General features: G+C 36.1%; 1 protein-coding gene across 4 annotated transcripts in view; it reads right to left on the bottom strand.

Annotated features, from left to right (window-relative positions):
* Nucleotides 1-23970, bottom strand: part of YAF2 (YY1 associated factor 2) — an 82558-nt gene extending 58588 nt beyond the window's left edge. For 2 of the 4 annotated variants that reach the window (XM_031940632.1, XM_031940631.1), the window contains exon 1: nucleotides 23188-23268. Coding sequence is in view for 2 of the 4 variants with exons in the window: in XM_003770982.4 (XP_003771030.1) it covers nucleotides 23188-23313; nucleotides 23777-23802 (152 nt within the window). In the remaining 2 variants the exon portion in view is untranslated. Of the gene's footprint in view, nucleotides 1-23187; nucleotides 23314-23776 lie in introns of those variants that run through there. The other 2 variants (XM_003770982.4, XM_003770981.4) reach the window with 2 other exon arrangements.
* Nucleotides 23971-27065: the final 3095 nt, after the last annotated feature.

Raw genomic sequence — 27065 nt, 5'->3', positions numbered from 1 at the left:
AGTCAAGTGATTTACCAATAGTCACACAGTCAGTGTCTGAGGAAGGATTTGAATTTAGGTCTTCTTGGCTGCAGACAAAAGTACTCTACCCATTAAGTCAGGTGTCTTTGATATAAGGATCTAAGAGGAGATACTAGAAAATCAACTTTTGAGAATTTTTGTATCTGAAGAAGAGGGATGCACATACCTGCATACAGCCTGCCAAGGCACTCCTTTCTCACTAATTTTGTGATGCACTATATAGTCAACCAATATATCATTCTAAATTAATTTGAAATCAGGTGGGGGAAGCTTGTATTTTTCAAAACAAACAGCAAACAATTTATACTAACAACTGATTTAGGGAAAAAATGGTTTTAATTCAAAACATAAGCACTTACAGTAAGTAATTTACAGAATAAACAATAATGAGTTGAAGTCAACTCATTATCATGGTTCTTTGCAGTAGATACTCATATGTATGGATCTTTTGATTCACCGAGGATCACAAATTTCAAATATGAACTGTCGTCATAAATATCTCAAGTTATTTGTGTCAAGCTGCAGATAGGAGTTGGATTAAATAACTCTCCAGGTCCCTTTCCAACTTTATATACTGAAGCCATTTTTTTGCTACGGACATGAGCTATATCTCTAGCTACCTACCTTCTAACATTGCTTTGCTAAATAGGAGATATCTCTTCTGGGTTGACTGGATATCAGACTTTAGGGAAAATGCTAGTCTACAGTTCAAAACCAATAAAAATAGTGGATAAATGATAGTCAGCATTCAAGATAACCCCAATTAAGGAATAGAAAATATGTGAATTCCAATCATCATAAAGGACTGTTAGTCCTCCAAGAACCATGACAGCTTTTCTATACCAATCACCCATGCAATCAAGCATATTTTTTTTCTTTTTGAGAAAAAGCCTGAAAAAATAAGTTTGACAATTTACTCATAATCTGATATTTTAAAGGCTGAATTCTTTCCATCTCATTATATGTCAAAGAGAAGATATGTTCTTTTTTCCCCCAAAAGTTTTATATTGGAAAATATAATTTTGTAAATTGCTGAGGAGGGGGAAGCTTGTATTTTTTTTTTTTAAAACAAACAGCAATTTATACTAATAACTGATTTAGGGGGAAAATTGTTTTAATTCAAAATGTAAGCACTTACAGTAATTTACATTATAAAACAAAATTTTATAAGAATAATAGATGGTCAGATCAATTCTGGGTTTTTTTCTATTTCAAATTATCAAGTAGATTTAAGAAGAGGATTTTGTGGTAGTTACCAATAATCCTAGAAAACTCTAATTATTTAATTTATGTACCTCATTCCAACTCAGACTTTATATTTCAAAGCAGTTCAAAAGAAACATGAGATACAAAAACCATTACATTGAATTCCCAATCCCTATATTTATGCCCACCTGCATTTTTGATTTCCTTCACAAGCTAATTGTACAATATTTCAGAGTCTGATTCTTTTTGTACAGCAAAATAACGGTTTGGTCATGTATACTTATTGTGTATCTAATTTATATTTTAATGTACTTAACATCTACTGGTCATCCTGCCATCTGGGGGAGGGGGTGGGGGGTAAGAGGTGAAAAATTGGAACAAGAGGTTTGGCAATTGTTAATGATGTAAAGTTACCCATGCATATATCCTGTAAATAAAAGGCTATTAAATAAAAATAAAAATTAAAAAAAAAATAAAACATCTTTGAATTTAAAAAAAAATTAACATGAGATACACAAATTTTAGATTTCATTCCATTTCAAATATCAGAAGGCTCTACCAATCCATGAGAATATTAGTCTGATCAGCCATACTCGGATAACACTATACATTGACACCAACATAGTGATGTTATTTTGGTCCTCTTATTACGAAGGTCTTCTTTGATTATAGACAAGTAAAGGGTAGTTCACATCCTTATGTATTAATCTATAAAAAGTTCAAAATAAACTACTCAGGCTGATACATCATAGCTATTTTCTTTATTAGGATTTATGAAATCTTTGATATCATGTAATTAAACTGAAAATTCTCTCATTTTGTACAGATAAATTGCTGCATAGATTACTATTTACCATACTTTCATACATAGCCCTAGACCATCAACCATTAAATTATATTTTTGGAAAGAATCAAAACAACTGTAATCTGAAGACAATGTAAATGTAACGTGATATTATAACAGGTAATATTTTTATTTGCTTAAGTCATTCATCCAGCAGGTTCAACCAAGAAAACAAAGTCAAAGATTACAAGTTTCTATGATGAACAAGAGGAAAATTTAGAATACAATAAAAAGCAATAAAAAGACTTAAAACCAAAAACAACTTACCCTGCAAAGTATAATTCGAAAGAGAAATAAAATAGACTTCGAATGTCTGAAAGATTATTAAACAATTCTTTTATAATTCTATGGAAAATGTTAGGAAAATATTTTTTCCTAGTCTAAAATTTTTTTACACTTTTTCTTTTAGGTAAGTATGTAAAAGATTTAGGACAAAAAGGCCTTTCTCTGGAAAATTGGATTAGGGTGAAAACTAAATTTAACTCAGATCATTAAGATCAAGTCAAGTATCATTTATAAAGTGCTTATTATGTGCCTGGTACATAGCTGTTAGCATGTTATCTTTTCAAGTTCCTTAACAATTGGGACTGTATTTTACCTTTGTAACTGCAGGGTTTAGCACAATGCCTTGTTCTGGAAGCACTTAATAAATCCTTATTAATTTGACTATCTTTATCTTTTAATACTTTTCTTCCTAGAATATTATCTCACAGAAGCCAGAAGTAGGATCTGGACATTAAGAAATGTCTCTTCAAATGTTTTTCCATTTAAAACCATGTAGTAAATTTTCAATAAATTCTCATTAACTTGACAAACCAAAGTACTCCAGAAGTACTTTATAAAATAAGATTTTTTTTAGTCAAGAACCCAATCAATCTTACAGAAGAGATCAATTGGTGAACTGGGGATATTTAATCTGAAGAGAAAATTTTAACTATAGAGAAAATTTCAACTAAATCAATAAGTACTGATTATCTGTTACATAGTGATAACTACACTAGGTATAAGACACAATCCATGCTTTACCAGCAAAACATAATCCATGCCTTTAAAATTTTTAGTCTCTCAACTATGTCTAACTCTTCTGATCCCATTTGGAATTTTCTTGGAAAAGATACCGAGATGATTTGCCACCTTCTTCAGCTCATTTTACAAATATGGAACTAAGGCAAACTGGGTAAGCGACTTGTCCAGGGTCATCCAGATAGTAAATATCAGAGGCCAGATTTGAATGCAAGATAAGTCTTCCTGACTCAAGGGTTGGTCCTCTATCCACTGAACCACCTAGATCCCTACTTTGATGATAGAAACCATTACTTGAAGGACTAATCTCCAGAAAACCTACTTAGATTCAGAGCAAAGATCCAGAAGCAAGGCATAAATTTCATCTAATGTAAAGGAAAACTTCCTACATTAGAGCTTCAAAAAATGGAATAAGTTCCTATTACTGAATATCTCTAAGTAGAAATGAATGATTCATAGCTAAGGAAAACCTTTATCTAACTGATTTCTCTTTCTCAAATCTCACATATTCCTATATCTGGACCTATTCTATACATTTGATATAACTTGAGTTATACCTTGTTCTTTTAAACCTTCCATCGAAGTATTTGAGAGGAGGGACCACATATTTTTGTATGTCCAGAACCTGAGATAATGAATTACATACAAGAAGCATTTTTTTTTCTGTCTAGCTGAAAATATTGTAAAAGGAAACTCTGAAGGTCCCTTCAGACTCTGCCATTCTATGATTGCATAAACCTGCTCAGTTGCATAGGATAAGTATCTCAAAACAACTTATAAATTTTTCTTTTTTTTAATAATAACTTATTTTTCAAAATACATGCAAAGACAGCTTTTAACATTCATTGTTGCCAAACCTTGTATTCTAACTTTTTCTCCCTCCCTCCCCTAGAAAGCAAGTAATCCAATATAGATTAAACATATGCAATTCTTCTAAGCATATTTCCACATTTATCATGCTGCTGCACACAACTTGTAGATTTTTAGAAATTTTCAAAAATTTTATATCAAATCCTCAAACAAAGTAAATATTTTTTTCTTCTTTTATCAACTGTGTACTTAAAAGAAAAAAAAAAAAGAGCAGCTATCATAAGAATAACCATAAATTTCTAGTTATTGTGGCATCTATCAGTAGTATTATGTTTTATTAAAAATAGGTAATCATTAAAAGGAAATTTTCTCTTTGCTCTTTGCTATTCTCTTATTCTGTGGGAGATGAATGGAGATGATGTTTAGCTTGGAGAAAATTCAGTCAACAAGTGGCAGGAGATTCAGGCATGGAAGAATCATGAAAACTTTATGGGAAGAAAATAATCAACAGTGTCAAGTATATTAGAGATGTCAGAAAGGGAAGAGGTCTAAGAAAAGGCCACTAGAGATATGGCAAGTTAAAAAAAAAAAAATTGGTAACTTTGAAGAGAAAAGTTTCAACTGAGGTTAAGATCAGAAGTCTGACTGCCAAGGATTAAGGACTGAGTGAAAGGAAAAGAAATAGCTTCTAAGATTCCTTCAAGTCCTAGGTTAAATGCCACCTTCTAAAGGAAACCCTTCCCAGTCTCTCTTAATTTTCTCTTAATGCCTTCCCTCTGTGGATTATTTCCTTTTTATCCTGTACATAGTTTGTACATAGTTTCTCTGTTAGCATGTGTTTCTCTGATTACACTGGAACTCTTCAAAGCCAATTATCTTTTTTTCTTTCTTTGTATTCCCAGCACTTAGCACAGTGCTAGCACACAGTGGATACTTAAAAGTTTTATTGACTGACTGAAGTAGAATCACTGAGCATACAGAATTTTTCTAGGAATTTGGCTAAAGGGAAGAAAGGCAATTAGGTGGTACAGTGGATGGAGCACAGGTGTGTGTTATTCTTCTATTAGATTTTAAGTTTCACAAAGGTAACTGAAGGTAGGAGTAACTAAAAAAGGAAAAGCCTTCCCTTATAAGCCTGAAAAAGCTCAGAGGTTTTTGCTAAAGGAGATCAAACCCATTTAAGCTTAATTATCTCCACTTTGCATGTCATCCTCTCTCCCCAATGGTTAATGCCTTTTAAACGTTATGGTGCTTGCACCCTAGGCCCCTGAGCACTCCTTTCACTGTATATAACACCACTATTCCATCCATTGCCCCTACTCCTTTGAGGAGACAAAAGCAAAGATTTGGGGGAAATGTTCTTTGGTATTTATCCTAGGAAGAGCTGTCTGGATGTGAGATATTCATAATAGCCTCATTTACTCCCCGAAAGTCTTCCTTTGGATGGGGTTCCTGGTTACTGTTCCTAGTAACCCCCATATGAACTCCACTTTTGCTTATGCTTTTTTTTTTTTTAACTCATATTTGGTCCTTGCATTTTTAATCTACTTGTGAGATTTGTTTCCTCCAGACTCCAAGCTATGAACTTGTTATCCCCATACTTGTTCAATCTGAATACTACTGGTTAACTGATTCTGACATTCAACACCCTCGGATGGTCTTGCTGCCTGCCATCTTCAAGTCTCATGCCTCCCCTCCTCAGTCTGCACCCCACTAGGCAGAGACAGATCTACACTTCTTATTGGCATGAAACAGCTCTGGATGATGAGACCCCCATCTCTGTCCCAAATAAATTTGGGGTACAAACTTCCTGAGAGGGGAAGTGATGGGGTATAGCTCCTAGGGGAAAATATAACAGTGACGGGGTCACCTAAACTTAGAGTGCTTTTGTTATAACAATCTGTCTGATTTTAAAGTCTTCTGGCCTTAGGATAGTCCTACAAACATTACTGAATGTCAAACAGATAATTTGCTGGTCAATGATAATCAAATTCTTGAGACAATAGTGAATAGACCACTCTTCAGTTCTATCTCTAGGCCACAAAACTGACATGAAGAACTGGATAAATTTGTCTCCTTGCTTCTGGTTTTATTACTAAATCCTTCTGGAACTTAGCCCCAACTTCAATTGGCATTACAATTACAATAAACTTTGCCCTTTGACTTAAAGATGGATTCAAGCCTGCAAATTCTTTTGAGATACCTCACAATACTGGTCTGTGATCCCAATCTTTTGGGGTCTCCTCCTGAACCTCAGCAGTTTCATGAGTTTCTTTTATATCATGGTCACAAAGGGATTTTCTTATTTTCCTTGATTGTTTTGCCTAAAGCTCTAAGGAGTACATTTAGAATCCATTAAGCATTTTATTAAATGCTTATTTTAGACCACACACCAGGATACAGAGCAAAAACAAAAATAGTCCTTTGCTGTTAAGGAGCTTTCATTCTAAAGAAAAAGACAACAGGTACATTTGTAAGTATATATCAGATACCAAAAGAAACAAAATTAGCTCAGGTTTAAAACCTCAAAAGTAACATCATTTACAATTCAAAAATATTTACTGGTAACATTATATTCCAGATACTGTACATCCTCATTAAATGGTTACATAATCTAAGAGAGATCAGATGAGACCAAAGATTTAAAACTGGAAGGAAACTTAGAAATCTAGTCAAACCTCTTTTCTTTAGAAATTTGATAACTGAAGGTAGGAATAACTAAGTAACATGCCCAAAGTCAGAAAGATTTTTGTTTTTGTTTTTTTTTTAATGTGAATGCAGGCCTTCTGATTCAACATCAAGCATTCTTACTATTGAAATACATAACCATCAAATAACATATAACTACAATACAAAAGAATACAAATAAGAGTTCTATAAGAATTCAAATAAGGAAATGATTAAAGGTACTTCAAGCCAAGACAGTGGAATAAAGAGAAAAAGAATAATCTAATTCTCAGATATATATTCTATCATAGACCAAAAAAAGAACATTAGTTTAAATGATTTAACAAATGAAAAAAACAAAAACAAAAAACTACAATCACTTCATCTAAACTAAGGTGGGAGGAGGGGAAGAAAGGAAAACAGCCAAAGAAACGGGAGTAGAGTGGAGGGAAGCACAGACCTTGGAGACTTCCCAGCCTTGATGAAAAGCAATCCTAGGATACTATAAGGCTGTAGCAGTGCAGTCTACCAGATACCAGGAAGCCCAGAGAATTCCAAAAGGGAACCCCAGGATAGTCAAACACCTGCAGAGTTCAGAACTCAAGAGGACAGTGATTAACCACCTAATCAAGCGGATCTGAAAGGTTGCAAGTCATCAACCTGAGCACTACTTGTACTCTGAAGATCTCAATTCTCTGTTACAAAGAGAATATATTTGGCCTTAGTATCTACTAGCATTTTGTCCAGGGATACCAGTGGAAGTCAGGGCCTGCGGTAGGAGCCCAGATAATACAGATCAGGGTAAAACAGGAGCACATCATCCCATCCAGGAGTATAAAAAAAGCAGTCAACATTTGACCCTGACCTTAAGTCCCAACTCGGGAAACAAAGCTGAAAATAAGAACAAAACTAGGCTAAATAACAAATGAAACAATAAAGAAATTTTATAGATATAGGATCTAGGTCACAAGCTTATAGAAAGAAAGTAACTTCACAGTAACTATGGATGAAACTACATGGCCACAAGGACTATTAAGATTCCTAGAAAAGATGAAGCAAGTCAGTCAAACATTTATTAAGCATCGATTATGTACCAGTGACCACACTAAAATCAAACAAGACACTCTTTGTAAAAAGCAATTATCATAATGCCTGGCAGAAAAGCAGGAAGAATGCTTATCTTTTCCCTACTCTAAATGTTATTGATACAAAAGTAAAAATAGTATATTCTCTTTTGAAGTTCACAACATGCAAATAACTATGTATAAGAAAGTCATATATAAGATAAATTAGAAATAATTAAGAGGGAAGGCACTAAGGAAAGGCTTCCATTACAAGATGGGATTTCAGTTGATATTTGAAAGAAGCCAGGAAAGTCACAAGGTAGAAAAGAGAAGGGAGATCATTCCACACATGAAAGAAAGTGAAAATCTGCAGAGTTAGGAAAGTATGATATAGGAGGAATAGTAAGGAATCAGTGTCATAAGTTCCAGAGGCTATGAAAGGGTGTAAAGCAGGGGTCCTCAAACTTTTTAAATAGGGGTCCTGTTCACTGTCCCTCAGATTGTTGGAGGGCCAGACTATAGTAAAAACAAAACCTTTGTTTTGTGGGCCTTTAAATAAAGAAACTTCATAGCCCTGGGTGAGGGGGATAAACGTCCTCAGCTGTCGCATCTGGCCTGTGGGCCGTAGTTTGAGGACCCCTGGGTAAGGTATAAGAAAACTGGAAAATGGATGGGGGTTGGGTGGAGGTATCAGATTACAGAAGCTTTTGAATGATAAATAGGATTTTATATTTGATTCAGAGAGCCAATGAAGTTTGCTGGGAAAGAAAGTGACAGTCAGACTTGACTGTTAGAAAGATCACTATAGATCTAAATGGAAGAAGGACTGGAGTTTAAAAAAAAAAAAAAGAAAGAAAAAAACAAAGACAATTGGTGGCAAGCAGACTAATCAGCAAGTTGTTGCAATAGTCCAGGCATGAGATGATGAGGGCCTATAACAGGGTGGTGGCAATGCCAGAAGAGAGAAGGGAGACCTTGACAACAAATTAAACATAGGAGATGAAAAACTGCTAGGAACCAAGGATGACACCAAGGTAACCATTCTAGGAACTGGGGAAATGGTAGCACTCTCAACACCAACAGGGAAGACTGAAAGTGGAGAAATTTTTTTTTGGGGGGGGGGAAGGAAGAGGAGATAATAACTTCAGTTTTAGACAAGATGAATTTAAGATATCCACCAAATACCAAATAAAAGATGTCTTAACAGGCAGTCTTGAGAGACTAGAGGTCAGAAGAGAGATTAAAGCTGAGGTATGTAAATTTAAGAATCATCAGTATAGAAATGCAAATTGAATCTATAGAACCGAGTAAGATCACCAAGTACAGAGTAGAGAGGGAGAAGAAAGGGGAACCTAAGCAGGAGTAGCTGGCATGACCTTGATGAAAATCCAGCAAAGGAAATGGAAAAAAGTGCAGAAAGTTAGGTAGGAGGAGAACTTAGATAGAGGTATATTTCAAGAAATTAGAGAAAAGAAAACATCAAGAAAGTGATCCATAATGACAAAGACTGCAGAGGTCAAGTAAGACAAAGGCTGAGAAAAAGTCACTAGATTTAGCAATTAAGAAATAGCTAGTACACACTTTGAAAAAGCAATTTCAGTTGAATTATAAGATCAGAAGCCAGACTTGAAAGTTAAAAAGAAAGTTTAATAAAAAGATGAGATTTAAAAAGAGATCAAGAGTAAAGTATGTGGAGATACCTACTGTAGACAGGAGAAGTATGAATTACTACCAAGTGAAGCTGGATAGATTAAATAAAGGAGGATAAAGGAGACATGGGCATGTTGTAGAAATAGTCAACAGATACTGAAGAACACTAGAAATAATAGAGGAGGGCAATCTGGAAGAAAAAAAGAATGAAATGAGATCACTTGTACATATAGAGGGATTAAACTTAGCAAGAAGTATTATCTCTTCATGTGAAAAAAGGATAAAGGAAGAAATAGTATTCAAAGGCATATGGCTAACTGGAAGAGGGGAGAAAAGGCTTAGTGAATGACTTCAATTTTTCCAGTGAATAAGGTAAGGTTCTCACAGCTGAGAAGTATACGAAACCATGGGAAATTTGAGAAAGAACCACACGGCTGAGAAAAGCCATAATGGTAAGAGACATACCAAGTTAACTGAGGTATCCGTGAGGCCAGCTGAAATCATGTAAAATAAATCTGGAGTGGACCCAATCAACATGGATTCATTATTTTCTCAAGTTTTATTCAGCAGCATACGTGTAGGATCCTGAATGGTAAATGATCAAAAACTGAAACCCGACAAGCCAAAAATCAATGATATAAGGGGATTCAAGAAGATAATAGAGGTAAATTGGTTCACCCAGAAGTAAAAATGGGGAAAAGAGAATGTAATTAGTGCTACAGGTATGACAGCCTGGGGAGAGAACTCAAGAGATAAGAGACTTGGAAATCATTCTATGGATAAAGAATAGAGTTTGGCAGTCAACAAATATAGCAACCTAGTCTTTGACAAACCCAAAGACCCCAGCTTTGGGGATAAGAACTTACTGTTTGATAAAAATTGCTGGGAAAATTGGAAAATAATATGGCAGAAACTAGGCATTGATCCACACTTAACACCGTACACCAAGATAAGGTCAAAATGGGTTCATGACCTAGGCATAAAGAATGAAATTATTAATAAATTAGAGGAACACAGGATAGTTTACCTCTCAGACCTGTGGAAGGGGAAGGACTTTATGACCAAAGAAGAACTAGAGATCATTACTGATCACAAAATAGAAAATTTCGATTATACCAAACTGAAAAGTTTTTGTACAAACAAAATTAATGCAGACAAGATTAGAAGGGAAGCAATAAACTGGGAAAATATTTTTACAGTCAAAGGTTCTGATAAAGGCCTCATTTCCAAAATATATAGAGAATTAACTCTAATTTATAAAAAATCAAGCCATTCTCCAATTGAAAAATGGTCAAAGGATATGAACAGACAATTCTCAGATGAAGAAATTGAAACTATTTCTAGTCATATGAAAAGATGCTCCAAGTCATTATTAATCAGAGAAATGCAAATTAAGACAACTCTAAGATACCACTACACACCTGTCAGATTGGCTAAGATGACAGGAAAAAATAATGATGATTGTTGGAGGGGATGCGGGAAAACTGGGACATTGATGCATTGTTGGTGGAGTTGTGAACGAATCCAACCATTTTGGAGAGTAGTTTGGAACTATGCTCAAAAAGTTATCAAACTGTGCATACCCTTTGATCCAGCAGTGTTACTACTGGGATTATATCCCAAAGAGATTATAAAGAAGGGAAAGGGACCTGTATGTGCACGAATGTTTGTGGCAGCCCTTTTTGTAGTGGCTAGAAACTGGAAACTGAATGGATGTCCATCAGTTGGAGAATGGCTGAATAAATTGTGGTATATGAAAATTATGGAATATTACTGTTCTGTAAGAAATGACCAACAGGATGATTTCAGAAAGGCCTGGAGAGACTTACACGAACTGATGCTGAGTGAAATGAGCAGGACCAGGAGATCATTATATACTTCAACAACAATACTAGATGATGACCAGTTCTGATGGATCAGGCCATCCTCAGCAACGAGATCAACCAAATCATTTCTAATGGAGCAGTAATGAACTGAACTAGCTATGCCCAGAAAAAGAACTCTGGGAGATGACTAAAAACCATTACATTGAATTCCCAATCCCTATATTTATGCACACCTGCATTTTTGATTTCCTTCACAAGCTAATTGTACAATATTTCAGAGTCTGATTCTTTTTGTACAGCAAAATAACGTTTTGGTCATGTATACTTATTGTGTATCTAATTTATATTTTAATGTATTTAACATCTACTGGTCATCCTGCCATCTAGGGGAGGGGGTGGGGGGTAAGAGGTGAAAAATTGGAACAAGAGGTTTGGCAATTGTTAATGCTGTAAAGTTACCCATGCGTATAACCTGTAAATAAAAGGCTATTAAATTAAAAAAAAAAAAAAAAAAGAATAGAGTTTGGGGTTGCAAAGAAGAAAAGGTAGAATGACAACAGATTGTTATTCAGATAAGGGAATTTCAGAGTTCATGAACATGAAAATGGAGTATTTGAGGGAAATGACAATAATAAGGGTATGATTATCTTTATGTATAACTGTAATGGAGTGGGGTAGATAATGTAAAATGAAGAAATTTAAGAACTGTAATTTTAGACTATTTAGATTATTTGAGGAAGCATTAATAAACTTATTGAAGTTCCCTAGTATGACTGTGGGAGATGGGGAGGAGAAAAAAACTGTAAGCTTGATTGAACTGATAGAGGATAAAATCTGTAGACAACACATTTTAGAATTTTGCATAGAAAGGGATTGAGTGAATACCAAAGAAGCAGAGATTTACTAAGTGGCAATGAGGAACAAGTACTCCAATTTCCCCACTTTCCTTGGGAGAATGAGTGAAAGTATGACTGGCGCTAGAAATGGCTAAGGGGGACTGTGTAATGACACATTAGTAGGGATCTCAATGAGAGCCAGATGCTGGAAGGAGTGGGAAAGGAAAAAAAAAAAAAAAAAGATAAAAGCAACTGTCTATGAAACTACACTCCAAAAAACACAGGGTGGGTTGTTTTAAAGTGGGACTCTTAAGTTTGGGGCTTGGGTGTGAATGAGGAAGTAAAATGAGCAGTGGCGGTTATAAATATGAGAAACCTAAAAGGAAGAATTAGAAAGAAAATAGACAGCTCAGTATAGCACTTAACTTCCTGAAAATTAGAATGAATCAAACATAAATTATTTATTCTATGAGATAATAAGAAATACTAAAACAAAACCAAAAGGTTGAAAAAATATTTTAAAAATATATTTTCCTAAGAACTTTCAGACTGCCTGTTATTTATGAAAAAAAGAAAAGTCTGGTTACTATGTTTCAAGAAAATCGATAGGCTCAGACATAGTAGAATTAGTGGTCAAAATGAAAACAGAAAGAAAAAACCTTACACCTTCTTTAAAAAAAATTGAAAATTCTCAGGAATACGGTGAAAACCCAGAAGTCCCGAGTTAAAGATAAAATACTTCACAAGCAGCCAGAAGGAAAAAGTTCACAAAGAATCATAGTTAGGATCACACAAGGCCTATTATAGGCAACCACAACTGTAAAGAGTTTGTAATACAATATTACAAAATGAAAAAGTTATACAAGCTTACAACTAAGAATAATTTATCTTGCAAAATGTGAGTATATCCTATAGAAGAAAAAGGCAACCTTTAATGAAACATAGAAACTCTAAGCATTCTTGATTAAAAAAATGCAAACAAAGGAATTAAGAAAAACATAATCAATTACATTGGAGCAACTAGAAGAAACTGTTCAAAGATAAAGACTACTTTATACTGGAGGGGATTAGAAATAAGTGGACTTATAAAAACTAAATGTTGTCAAGAGTAAAGTGGAGTGCAGCGTTACAGTAAGACAAAAGAACTAAGAACGTTTTTGGGTTTTTTTCCTCCTCTTAAATATCTTAAGAAAAGGCAGGGGGAAAGAATAAACTAGGGAACAAAATTTACTATTTCACATAATTGGGATGTCGGAATAAAAGACTAAAAACACAGAATAAAGGATATGGGAAGCAAACATCACACAAACTTCACTATCATTGGAACCAGACAAAGAATGGTTACTTACAGAGACAGACAGAGAGACAGACCACCCACCATCCTCCCCTCCAATTACATTTGGTATAAGAATTCATTAAAAGAGAGAAACAGGTATGGCAGAGAAGGAGTCACAAAAGAAAAGATAAGTAAAAAGCAAAACAAGTTTCATCTTTGGAAGGTGGATCATAAAGGAAGAATTTCAAGGAAAGGAAGCTTAAGAATAGGTGACTGTTGTCCAGCTGAGATGAAGGAAAAAAGGTCTTTGGAGTGGTTGCAGATTGTTTTAATTTTAAATCATTAGTGTTAACCATATTTCTTCTCTTTAACTATCTTCTTTAAAAAGAAGGGGATGAGAAAGACAAGAAAATGAAAAAGAAGTTATGATGTAGGGAAATACATGATAAACAATCATAATGGTCAACACAAATGGGATGAACTCACCCAGAAAAAAACAGAAAGTTAGCAGAAAACATTAGAAAATAGAATTTTCCAACAATACCAGAAGTACATCTGAAACAAAGATTCACATGCTTTTAAAGTAACAGGATGGGGAAAATTTTATTATGCCTCTGCTAAACCCCCCATCCTCCCAAAAAAGATAGCAATCATGACCTAAAACAAGACAAGAGTAAAAAAAAAAAAGAGAGAGAAAGACATAATCAAAAATAATAGAGAAACCACACATCATGCTTAAAGACAACAAATTATTATTCTTAATACTGGAGTTGGCATGGGGATAGGGGGCAGGGCACTGAATTCTCTAAATTTGACCTGAAAGGGATGATGGCAATGACAGTCTTGGTGTATGTTGGCAAGCAGGTGCTATGTGACAAATGTGTACATGCTTTCAAGGAAAAAAACTGATGGATTGCCAGCAATGACATGATAGAAACTGAAGAAGCCAATGTGATCATTCTAATAACCGATTCTTTCACCAAGCAAGCTAATCAAGAGATGACAACAAGAAATTCTGGAATGATCAGAAGATCGACACAATTCTTTGGAATGGGAAGAAAGCAATGCCAAAGCTAAATCTAACTATAAAAACTGATGTGTAATTAGAACATATGGACCTCAACCATTTCTAGTCGCTTTGCAATCAAATACCTGACCTTGGCTAAAATTTACTTTAGATGGAATTTCAGGGAGTTTTCATTTAATTCTAGAAGCTTCAAGTTTGTCCCTCATGGTTATAACACGATAAAGAGAGCCATCTACTAGCTCTAATTGGGGAAAATAGCAGCCTGTTGCCTGGTTCCACTACAACTGCTATTCTTCCGGTTACCCTGGATAATCAAAAATAAATAGGAAATAAATTGCTACTACTAGCTTTAGGTCCTGTACTCCGTTAAAATTTGAAACTTTTCATTATAAAGAAGGGAAAGGGACCTGTATGTGCACGAATGTTTGTGGCAGCCCTTTTTGTAGTGGCTAAAAACTGGAAACTGAATGGATGTCCATCAGTTGGAGAATGGCTGAATAAACTGTGGTATATGAATATTATGGAATATTACTGTTCTGTAAGAAATGACCAACAGGATGATTTCAGAAAGGCCTGGAGAGACTTACACGAACTGATGCTGAGTGAAATGAGCAGGACCAGGAGATCATTATATACTTCAACAACAATACTAGATGATGACCAGTTCTGATGGACCTGGCCATCCTCAGCAACGAGATCAACCATTCAAATCATTTCCAAAGGAGCAGTAATGAACTGAACCAGCTATGCCCAGAAAAAGAACTCTGGGAGATGACTAAAAACCATTACATTGAATTCCCAATCCCTATATTTATGCCCACCTGCATTTTTGATTTCCTTCACAAGCTAATTGTACAATATTTCAGAGTCTGATTCTTTTTGTACAGCAAAATAACGTTTTGGTCATGTATACTTATTGTGTATCTAATTTATATTTTAATATATTTAACATCTACTGGTCATCCTGCCATCTAGGGGAGGGGGTGGGGGGGTAAGAGGTGAAGAATTGGAACAAGAGGTTTGGCAATTGTTAATGCTGTAAAGTTGCCCATGCATATATCCTGTAAATAAAAGGCTATTAAAAAAAATGAATTAAAAAAAAAATGAAAAAAAAAATTTGAAACTTTTCATGACTAAATCAGTCAACAAACATTTATTGAGCATTACCTCCATGCACAAATATAAGCAAAAAGGACTTCCCAGCCTTCAAAGAGATTACATTCTAATTGAGGAAGATAATACATAAAAGGGAACTGAATGGGGAAAGGGAAAGAAGGAAGAAGAGTCAAGGGACAGGCTGGTAAATTGTGGAAAGCTGGAAATAAAAGTGGATTAACAGATGGTTAATCTGGAATCTTTTCTAAAATGGAGGTTCTGGAAGCAATTCATCAATGGGAAAATGGGAAAAGAATGCCAATAGAAGCCGAAAGATGTTCTATGGTGAGAAGGCCACAAGTGTTAAGAGAAGTTCTAAAGTGAGAAGGTAACTGAAGTATGGAAATCTGAAAGATGACTAGTCTAGGGCTCTACCTCAAAATGGAGCTTCTGGGGGGGAACTTAACAAAGGAAAAAAGGGGCCTTCAGCCAGAGAGATTTTCCAGACAAGAAGGCTATAGAAAAAAAGAGTAATGTCTAGGGAATATTGGGATCTCAGGGTATGAGGGGTGGGAGAGACGCACAAGCTAAGGAATCCATATAAAACTACAGGAGGAAAAGACTGAGCTAATGATGACTTATACCATACTATTCAAAAGGTAACATCATCCTCCCAGTACCTCAGGCTCACAACCTGGAGTCAATCTGAATTCCTCTGCATCTGCTATGGAAGATCCAGTTGCCAAGGCCTGTCAATTTCATCTCTGCACCATCTTTTAAATGTATTCCCTTCTCCTGACAGCCATCACGCTAATTCAAGCCCTCAACACCTCATGTCTGAACTACTAAAATAGCCTACTAATGGATGTGTCTGCTTCAAGTCTCTCCTCACTCCAATCCATCTCTTCATTCAGCACCTAAAGTGATTTTCCTAAAGTACAAGTCTGATCCCCTACTCAACCAATTCCAATGGTTTCCTATTTGCTTCTAGGATCAAATAAAAAAAGATTTGCTTGGAATTCAAACCTAGCCCCTTTTTAGCTTTCCAATCATCTTATACTTTGCTCCCCAACATGTATGCTATGATCCAATGATACTGGTCTTCTGACATTCCAGGAACAAAAAATTTTCTCTTGACTGTTGGCATTTTCTCCTGCTATCTGCAAAGTTTGAACCATTCTCCCTTCACCACTCTGACTACTGACTTCCTTGGCTTCCAAGACCAACTTAAGTTCCATCTTCTATAGGAAGCATTCCTCGATTCCTCTCAATACTAAGTGCCTTTCTTCTGTTATTTACTGCCTTTCCCCCCTCTATATATAGTTTGCTCTTTATACATTTGTTACATATTGTCTGCCCCATTAGATTGTGATCTCTTTAAGGGCAAGAACTTTTTTAAACCTCTTTTTGTATCCTCGGCATTCAACATGATGTGTGGCATACAAAAGGAACTTACTAATTAATCAATCAGTAAATACTCTAGTTAATCCAATAAGAAGGCTGGACTACCTGATCTCTAAGCTTCCTACTATATTTGATATTCTATGATTATATGATATATATAGTACCATTAAATATATATAAGATATATAAAGTACCATTAAAAGATACACAAATGTTGATCATATTTGAAATGTCATACATTGTTTTGTGAAGTAAAATTATTTAAATCTGAATTTTTCATTTTAATAGATGTTACATACTGAGCTTAAATTGAGTCTATCCCCTGGTAATTTTGTTCTAATACTGGAATGAAATGGGAGTCAGGTCTGCCTAGCCACAGATGAGGAAGGACATTCAACAGAGATATAAAGTAAGGATACAACATTGATTTAGCAGAGCACAGCTTCCCTGTGTTAGCCATGCTATCAGTCCATGGTCAAAAGACTCAAAAAGAAAGAGCTAGAACTGCCCATACTCTTTTGTACTCATAAACCCAAGAAGTCAAATCAAAAACCTGAGTCAATCTCCTGAACATGAAAGGAAGGGAGGAAAAAGGCTTATTAAAAACTTGCCCATACTAAATGGCAGGGTCTTATGAAATACTGCTCCAATCACACCAGGCTATCAGTATTGTTATTTACTTAAAAACTCAACAAAAAAGAACTTTAAGATATTTATTACAATGTTGATAATCGTTAAGTAATACCTATTTTGAATATATCTTTCATATCTAAAAATACTGCATTCAAGATTTTTTTTTTATACCAAATTTGTTGTGGTTGTTCAGTCATTTCAATTTTGTGCAACTCTTCACAACCCTTGGGGTTTTCTTGAAAAAGATATAGAATGACTTGCCATTCCTTTCTCCTTCATCTTACAGATGAGTAAACTGAGGCAAACAGGATTAAGTTACTTGCTGCCCAGGGTCCAGTAGCTAGTTAAGGTCAGATCTGGAATCAGTTAAGAATTTCCTATGTTTTTTTTTTTTAAGGCAATGAAATACTCTTTATTCAAATTAATTATAGCAAATTAGCTAAAGAAACTGTAATAAATTGTAAAATCTGACACCTTATGAACTCATTAAAGCAAAAGCATTCCTTGATGCCTTTAAATTATTCATTTTCATGACCTGAAAATTATTTTAAAATAGTTTTACTGGTAGATGATTTTTGAAATTGCTATAATAATATTATCTCACCAATTTTCACCATATATAATTGAAAATCACTCATAGTAGTTAAAAGTGTTTTAAAAGGCCATGAATGAAGCGATTTGTGTATAAAACCTTTCACTTGTACACAGCACATGTAGAGAAATCCTTTTGCCTCAATATATAATTGCATTCTATTCAACAATTTGTCAATATTTAGTTTTGTTTAAAAAAGCATTCAGCATTTCAATTTGGTTGTCTGATAAGTATATTTTACATTAAATTTCCTTCATTTTCCCCTTCACTTTTTTCAACAAACATTCTAATTCTAAATATAGAACACGGGGCCAGCAGTGAGTATAAAAAGCAATCATTGAAAAGTAAGTCTCGGCCCTTGTGGAGTTTCCTCGTCCTAATCCTCCAAATTCTTTCCTTCAAAAATCCCCCACTTTTCCATTTTTAAGAATCTCCTATTAACCAATAACGATTTCCAGTTGTTGCAATAATAGAATAAGGTAGGTTGATGAAACTTTTTCCTATATATGTTGTACATTGTACTAAAAAGTGATCATCAAAATTGCCAGATTTGAAGAGAAAAAAGAATAAGATAATGATCACTGAGACAAGTAGGGGAACTAGAACGCTTTTCAATTCAAATGCCAATAACCTTCCAACATATGGTTAGGTATCTCTCAGGAATTGACCAGAGAATTCTCAAGATGAAAACCACACAGGAAAATTTCTAGAATAACAACTTATTTTTTTCATCCATTAGAAACTACAAGGGTCTTTGACACATTTTGTGGATAAACAGATCCTGTTAAGACTCATAAAATACTACCTTGACATTTTCCTTCCTAGTTCTACCTCTCCAATCCAAGTAAGTCTTGTTCAAGAGAGGTGAATACTTTGTGATTACAAAGAAAAATCAAAAATAAGCACAAACACTCCACCACATTTCTCATCAGGATCATAGATTTAGTGTTGGAAAGAAATGTGGAGATTGTTTAATTCAACTTTCTTATTTTATAGATGAGAAAACTAAAACCCAGAGAAATTATGACTTGAATAAGATCACAGAGATATGATGCACCAGAACACGTCATCTTATTCCAAATTTAGTGGTTCTGATACTACATAAAAATGTGTGAAGAAAAAAAAGACCTTTCATCTTCTTCCTCCTCTTAAGAAAAGACTAGATATTAAATTAAAAAAAAAAAAAAGAAAAGACTAGAAAACAAGGCTTATGATGAGAACATGAAGGAGTTAATGCTTGGCCTAGAACAAGAAAGATTGTAGGGTAATGAATTTAAAGCATAAAGGGACTATAGAAATCATCTAGCTCAACCCCCTTCATTTTATCTTTGAGGAAGCTGACCACCAGAATCAGTAAGTGACTTGTCTCAGCATCAGAGGAGTACTTTGAACACTAATACTCCAATTACAGAGTCCAAATTCTTTATATTGATTCCACAAATACCCATGAGATTTTAAAAACCCATGGTAAAATGTCATTAATTTGAATGACCAAAAACAGACTGCTATATACTGATTTCAGCAACAAAAAGAAATTTCCATTTACTCAGAATAGTTGAGCAACAGGACACTCTGGTGAGCCCAGCATTCTGTTTGGAAGACAATGAATATTCTAAGAAAACAATAAAATTTAATATCTTCAGTTTCTCAAGGTTGTTATAATAAACATCATGTATAAAGGTGCAATATAATAACCACAGAAAACATGGGTATTCATTTTGGAGAGTAGTTTGGAACTATGCTCAAAAAGTTATCAAACTGTGCATACCCTTTGATCCAGCAGTGTTACTACTGGGATTATATCCCAAAGAGATTATAAAGAAGGGAAAGGGACCTGTATGTGCACGAATGTTTGTGGCAGCCCTTTTTGTAGTGGCTAGAAACTGGAAACTGAATGGATGTCCATCAGTTGGAGAATGGCTGAATAAATTGTGGTATATGAAAATTATGGAATATTACTGTTCTGTAAGAAATGACCAACAGGATGATTTCAGAAAGGCCTGGAGAGACTTCTAACTTAACTGATGCTAAGTGAAATGAGCAGGACCAGGAGATCATTATATACTTCAACAACAATACTAGATGATGACCAGTCCTGATGGATCAGGCCATTCTCAGCAACGAGATCAACCAAATCATTTCTAATGGAGCAGTAATGAACTGAACTAGCTATACCCAGAAAAAGAACTCTGGGAGATGACTAAAAACCATTACATTGAATTCCCAGTCCCTATATTTATGCACACCTGCATCTTTGATTTCCTTCACAAGCTAATTGTACAATAATTCAGAGTCTGATTCTTTTTGTACAGCAAAATAATGTTTTGGTCATGTATACTTATTGTGTATCTAAGTTATATTTTAATATATTTAACATCTACTGGTCATCCTGCCATTTAGGGGAGGGGGTGGGGGGGGGTAAGAGGTGAAAAATTGGAACAAGAGGTTTGGCAATTGTTAATGCTGTAAAGTTACCCATGTATATATCCTGTAAATTAAAGGCTATTAAATAAAAAAAAAAAAAAAGAAAACATGGGTATTCTTAATTGATTGAACATAGACACGTGTAAGCACCTAGTTTTCTAAGACAATAAATCACTCATGTCTTAGATCTCTTTAATAAAAACAGAATACATAAAAACAAAATCTACTTACTTAGATGCTAAATAAGCAGATTAGACTTTTACTGAACTATTTATATTAACAGGTAAGAATTACACCACTGTAGCACTCTCATTCAGAGAATTTACTGAGCTATTTTAAAAAATAATAGCTTAAATAGTCTTCAAGAATGGTCACATTCCTCTAAAGCTGGAGTTCTTGGACCTTTTTGTGTATGTGTCAGATTCCTTTTTCTCTTTAAACTTATGGACATATCTTTAAAATTAGTAAAACAAAATGCAAAGAAAACAAATTAAATTGAAATATAGTTATCAAAATATTTAAAAATAAGTTCCCAGTTCCCAGATTAAGAACCTCAGTTCTAAAGAAAAAAAAAAATATAGCAGCATAGAATTTGGCTTAGATACAAAATGAGATTTCATCTGCTAGAGACTATTTAAACTTGGTCTCATGTGGAACACAAGCCTCATTCCAATTAATCCAAGACTGAACCCATTTGCAAGTTACAGCCTTTTCAGCAATAGTCTTGCCATTACTGACTTAAGTACTATACCAAACTTAAAATGTCACCTGGACATGTAGTATATAAATATTTTCAACACTGCAACCCTGGCCTTTCCAAAGTGTGCTAAAGACTCTTGACCTAATCAAACATTTCCAGGGAGACGAATACATTTCAACTTGCAATCAATAGGAACCCTATTAAAAATTTAAAGTGTCCTATACCACTACTGCAGCCAAACAGGGATATCTTACTCTGGATTCAGGAATAAAAATTTTAATAGATTAGGAAACAAGGAAATGAGAGCCCTTAGAATTCAATATGGAATCAATAGTTCAAAAGAAGCTGTTCAGAAAAAAATGAAGTTAGAAGTTGAAAGAGCGGGGGTTTACTTTTAGTAAGGCTTAAGATTTTTGGTATACTACCATCTATTCAGTTTCTGTCCAAATTACAAACTATGCTGGTTTTTCTGAGCCCTTCTCAAGCAAAGTTTCTATCAAAAAAAAAGCTGAACCTAGAAGAGCCTAGAAGTAACTAAACCCCAGAATTATATACCACCAAAAAAGGTTTTCTAAAACTTCTGTTTATTAAATTTTAAATAAGCTTACTTAGAGTAAGTCCACTGGTATTATTAAGTTCTGATAAATCTAGTTTTATATTTTTGTCATATTTCCTTGTTATATTCAAAATGTTTATAGTATGCATAAGAACAAATACTTATTTGGCATAAGTATTATATGGTCTCTATTTGTTCTTTTAAAAAAACTTCAATAACTTTTTTGCTTTTTAAATAAGAACAGTATAAAATTTTCATAATTACTACACAAAGAGAACAGATTTGTTTGGGCAGTCAAGGAAAATCACATACAGGGCAAAAAATATCACAATGAGTAATTGAGAGGCTTTGATCACATTACTGTAGTTTCTAGATTTAATGTCAAGATTTTATCTTTTTAATAAAAAGAAAGTGAGTTAAACCAATGGGAAAGAAATCTCATTATTGATATCACAAATAAAATTCCTAATGAATATTAAAACTAATCAGTGTTAGTTAAATTTTCTTAATTATGGAAAATGAAATACATTAATATGCTTATATTGCATTTTGCTTACCTCACCTATTGGAGGTCAGACTGATTCAGAGTATGTAACCTTTTCTAAATATTAGGCTGGACAGACGATTATAATGGTATTAACTCACAGCCTACCTTCCTGAGCTCAGCAGCTCAGCATCTCTGTAAAATAGGTGTTGAGGGATAGGGAATGTCTAATTTTGAATTTCCTGGATGATTTTCTGTACCCACTAAATTCTTAAAGGTTATTTCTTTCTGAGGTAGACAGAACATTAGACAGATCAGATAAAGTTAAGACTGAAAGTAGGCAGAGGTTATTTTTAATTCAACAAGTTCAATCTAATACACTGCCATTCAAGAGAATTTAGAACATCTGGCCACTCAGTTAACCTACTGCTACTAACCGAGTATTTCATTCACATCTTTAAAGAATATTAAAGACCTAAAACGAAATTAAATACAAATTTAAATCTGAACCAATCAGACTTCATTTCCAAACAGAAGTTTATATAGTATCCTGCAGTGCCACATTTCGTGCCAACATAATGAATTACATCGTCTAACTGCTTCCAAACGATTAAGTGGTTTCTCATTGATCAAAAACTGGCAGAACAATGCAACCAACATTAAATCTGAGGAGAAAAACCGTTACTTCTGGCAATACGAATTAAATCATAATGCTGCCTTTAAATATTTAATTCATTCTGAACAGTAAAAACTAATACAGGCTCTTCAATTTCACCGCAAACCATAGCTCAGGGCCCAATCAATGTGACCCAGTTCCTATGCTGGACACAACCTTGGCTTCCTCTCCGTCCTCCGGCCCTTTTCGTTGTATTACTCCGTAAGAGGGGGTGCTAGCTGCACAATCGGGGTGCCGGGGAATACCACCTTTTCTTTTCTCCGACCCACAGGGAGGGGAGAAGAAAAAAGACAAGAGGAGCACCGAGCCGGGGCGGCCACGCCGGATTCCTAGACCCCCCAAAGGGAGACGAGAGCCGGCTGGCAAGACTCACCTAGTGGAGGTGCCCTTCCTCACATCACACATCATGCATTTGAAAGCCTCGGCGCTGTTCCGAAAGGTGCACACGCTACAATCCCAGTATCCTTCATCCGAGGATGGCTTCGGCTGCCGCTTCGGCCTGCAACACGCCACCCGAGGGGAAAAAAAGGCCCAGGGTCAGCGGCAGCGCCTGAGAAGCATCCCTCAGCCTCGCTCCCAGCCCTCTCTTCCCCTCGTCCCGAAGCCAGCCCCGCGGGCACCGGGATGGACTTCCCTCCCCGCTCTCCGCCCCCCCTGACCTCCCAAAGCCGCCCTCCGGCCTCGCGGCCGCTCCGCTCCCGTGGGGGAGGGGAGCGCTGGGGAAAGGGAGCAAGCCCACAAGGGAGGCCGGGGACCGCCGCGGCCGCTTTGGGGGCTGAGAAGAGCTGCTGCCGGAGCCGCCCACCAGCCCGTCGCCATCGCGCTTCCATTGTAGAGCCACCGCTTCCCTCAAGGCAGCCCCGGGAGCACGGGCCAGAGCGAGGCGGCCCCCGGAGTCTCGGCCGACCCGGAGGCGCCCTGCTCCCTCCAGGCCGCCGGTCCTCAGAGCCGGGCACGGTTACCTGGTGGGGCTCTTCTTGTCTCCCATGGCTTGGCTAAAAATACACCCCGGAACTCGCTATCGCTCGCTCGGTGTTTGTCAATAAAAATGATAATCAGCCCGAGCGGAAGCAGTCAGGGAAGGGGGGCGGGGAGAGGCTCGGAGAGAAGCTGGTAGGCGCAGCCGACGTCGATCCCCCCCCCCCCCCCCCTCTAGCCTCCAGCTGGCTGAGAAACTCCGGCTCGGGCCCACGTGACCCGAGCCGACCAACCCGAAGCGGGGCCGGAGACTTCAAACCAGCCAGCTCGGCGGGGGAGGCCGGCGTAGCGCGGCGCCTCGTAGCGGCAGTTGCTCTCCGCCTCCCTTCGTCTTCCCTCTCCTACCCAGCTCTGTTCCGCGGGCGTGGAAGCACGACAGGTGACCGTCAGGGCTGTTGGACCTCAGAAAGTCCTCCTCCTCGCTTCTCGCGGGGTGTAAGGTTAAGTAAGGGTGCTTTGCTGGTTCGGCGGCCCTCGCTGCCGCAGGCCGCGTCTCCCTGAATGTGTGGCGGTCCTCCGAGAGCTGGCGAGAGTGCTAGACGCAGCCCAACGAAATAAGGCATCTTAGTGCAGCAAAAACAACCCCGAACTTTCAAATCGGCAAACCTGCCTTCGGGGTTTCTGCCGGGTGCGTACTGACGTTTATAACCTTGGGCAAATTTGCAGGGCGTGCTCATGGGTTCCTATTTGTGTGTGTAATGAGATCCCACTCTTTCTCTCAGCATGAGCAACAGCATCGAAGATTTACATCGAGCGCTTACTTAGGTTCCACCAGACACTATGCTGAGTATTGGGGGTACAAAGAATGGCGAAAAAAACTGCTGCCCTTGAAGAACGGATATATACACACACACACACACATATATATATAAAATTTCTCCAATGCTATATATAATCTGTAACTATACAAAAATACTAAACATCTTTTATGGATCACAATGCAATCTATATATATACACACACACACAGAGAAAGAAGAGCCTTTGAAGCCCTTTTAAAGGCTTTAAGATTAAAAAATTATTTGGAGGCTAAATAAATCATAAAGAATGAGTGGGTCAAAGAACAAGTCAATGCAAACAACAAAACGATACCAAAACTTTTGGGGTACAGCCAAAGTTGTACTTAAGTTTATGTCTCAACAATATGTGTGTGTGAAAGAGAGACAGAGACAGAGAGGGGTGGGGGAAGAGAAAGGAGAGAGAGAATGTATATGGGAGGAAATCTCACAAGAGAGAATATCGTATTATGAAGGAAAAGAAAAGATGTTTTTGCAGAAGATGGGATTTGACTTGAATCATGAAGAAAGCCAGGTGATAGAGGTGAGAAAGGAGAGCATTCCAGGCGTAGGAAGAGCCAATGAAAAGTCATCAATTTCAGCAACGGCAGGAAGACCAATATACTAGAATTATACAATAAGTGGAGGAGTAAAGTATAAGACTGAAGTGTAAAAAGGCAGGAAGCAGATAGGTTATTTAAAATCTAGAGGATTTTATATTTGACCTGGAAGGTAATAGGGAGCCACTGGAGTTTTGTTTTGTTTTGTTTTGTTTTAATTGAAAGTGACCTAGTCAGTCCTGTATTTTAAGAAAATCACTTTGGCAACTGAGTAGGGAAAAACTAGGGGTGGGGAGACTAACCTGAAGACTCTTGTAGTAATTTAGGTATGAGATAGTTAAGGCTTACATCAAGATGGCACCCAGGTGGAGGGAAAGAGATCTATAAGAGAAATGTAAAGGGAAAGATAAAAATGATAACACTTGACAGCCAATTAGATATAATAGAAACCATATTTTTAAAAATCAATGAAGAAAATGCCCAGATTTTAGAGCCAGATAGCAAGGTAGAAATAGAAAGAATCTACTGTCCATCCCCTGAAATACCAAAATGAAAACTTACATAGATAAATACAGAGTTCCCAGGTCAAAATAAAAATTATGCAGGCTGTGTGGGGGTGGAAGAAAAAATTCAAATATTAAAGATCTACTTTCAAGATCCCAAATGTTTTAGTAGCTACAAATAAAAAGGAGCAGAGAGCTTAGAATATGATATTCTAGGAAATAAAAGATACAGGCTTACAACCTAAAATAAGACAGTATAATGCTGCAAGGGAAGAAATTAATTTTTAAAAATACTATTACATTCTTTCCAATTATATGTAAAGACAAATTTTAACAAGTATTTTTTAAAAATTTGAATACAGATTTCTCTCTCTCGGCTATCCCTCTTCCTCCCTATAGGTAGTTTGATATCAGTTATATAAGTGTAATCATGTAAAATATATATATATATACATATTACTCATGTTATGAAAGAAGAAACAACAAAAGGACTAGAAGCCATAAAAAAAAAAAAAAAGTGAAAACATTATGTTTCAATCTGCATTCATACGCTATCAAACCTTTTCTTGGATGTGGCTAGTATTTTCAAAGGTGAGTTCTTTGTATTGCTGAGAAAAACTAAATCATTCATAGTTGATCATTTCATAATGTGGTTGCTGTGTACAATGTTTTCCTGGTTCTGCTCACTTCACTTAGCTTCATTTTATGTAAATCTTCCCAAGTTTTTCCTGAAATTGTCCTGCTCATCATTTCTTATAGTACAGTAGTATTCCATTAATTTTATATACCACAACTTGTTCAGCCCAATTGATGGGTATCTCCTCAATTTCTAATTTTTTGCCACCACAAAGAGAGTTGCTATATATGTTTTTGTACATGTAGGTCCCTTCCTTCCTTCCTTCCTTTCCTTCGTTCTTTTTTAAAATCTCTTTGAGATACAGACCTATTGGTGGTATAAAACTCCAGATGTCCTATTGCAGATACCTAATTGGCATCCTCTATCTCTAAGTTTCAGACTTTCTATCTCTAACTGACTACTCCTTTTGCTCCTAGTTTATCAGAATTTATGGTCTTACCCCTGACCTTGTCAGAACCGGATTGATGGTCTGTCCTTGGAAATTCCTGCTGTTTACCAATATTCAGATTCCACACTTTGCCTATCCTGATCTATGGAAACATATATAATTCATTAGAATCTCAAATTCACTACTAGATTCTTTGAGAAGAAGTCTAATTCATCCCTGGAGGCAGAGTGGATTCTACTCTGCATCTAGACTATCTTTCCCTCTCAGAAATCCAAATAAAATATTAAAAACTCTCTAATCTCTATCTTGCCTCAATTTCTCTGGCATTACATTATAAATTGGTAGTCATCATAACCATTTGGTACTGGCTGAGAAATGGAGTAGTGGATCAATGGAATAGGTTAGAGACA

The sequence above is a fragment of the Sarcophilus harrisii genome, chromosome 5, assembly GCF_902635505.1.
Source record: "Sarcophilus harrisii chromosome 5, mSarHar1.11, whole genome shotgun sequence".
NCBI lineage: Eukaryota > Metazoa > Chordata > Mammalia > Dasyuromorphia > Dasyuridae > Sarcophilus > Sarcophilus harrisii.
This window is presented reverse-complemented; position numbering and strand designations above follow the sequence as displayed.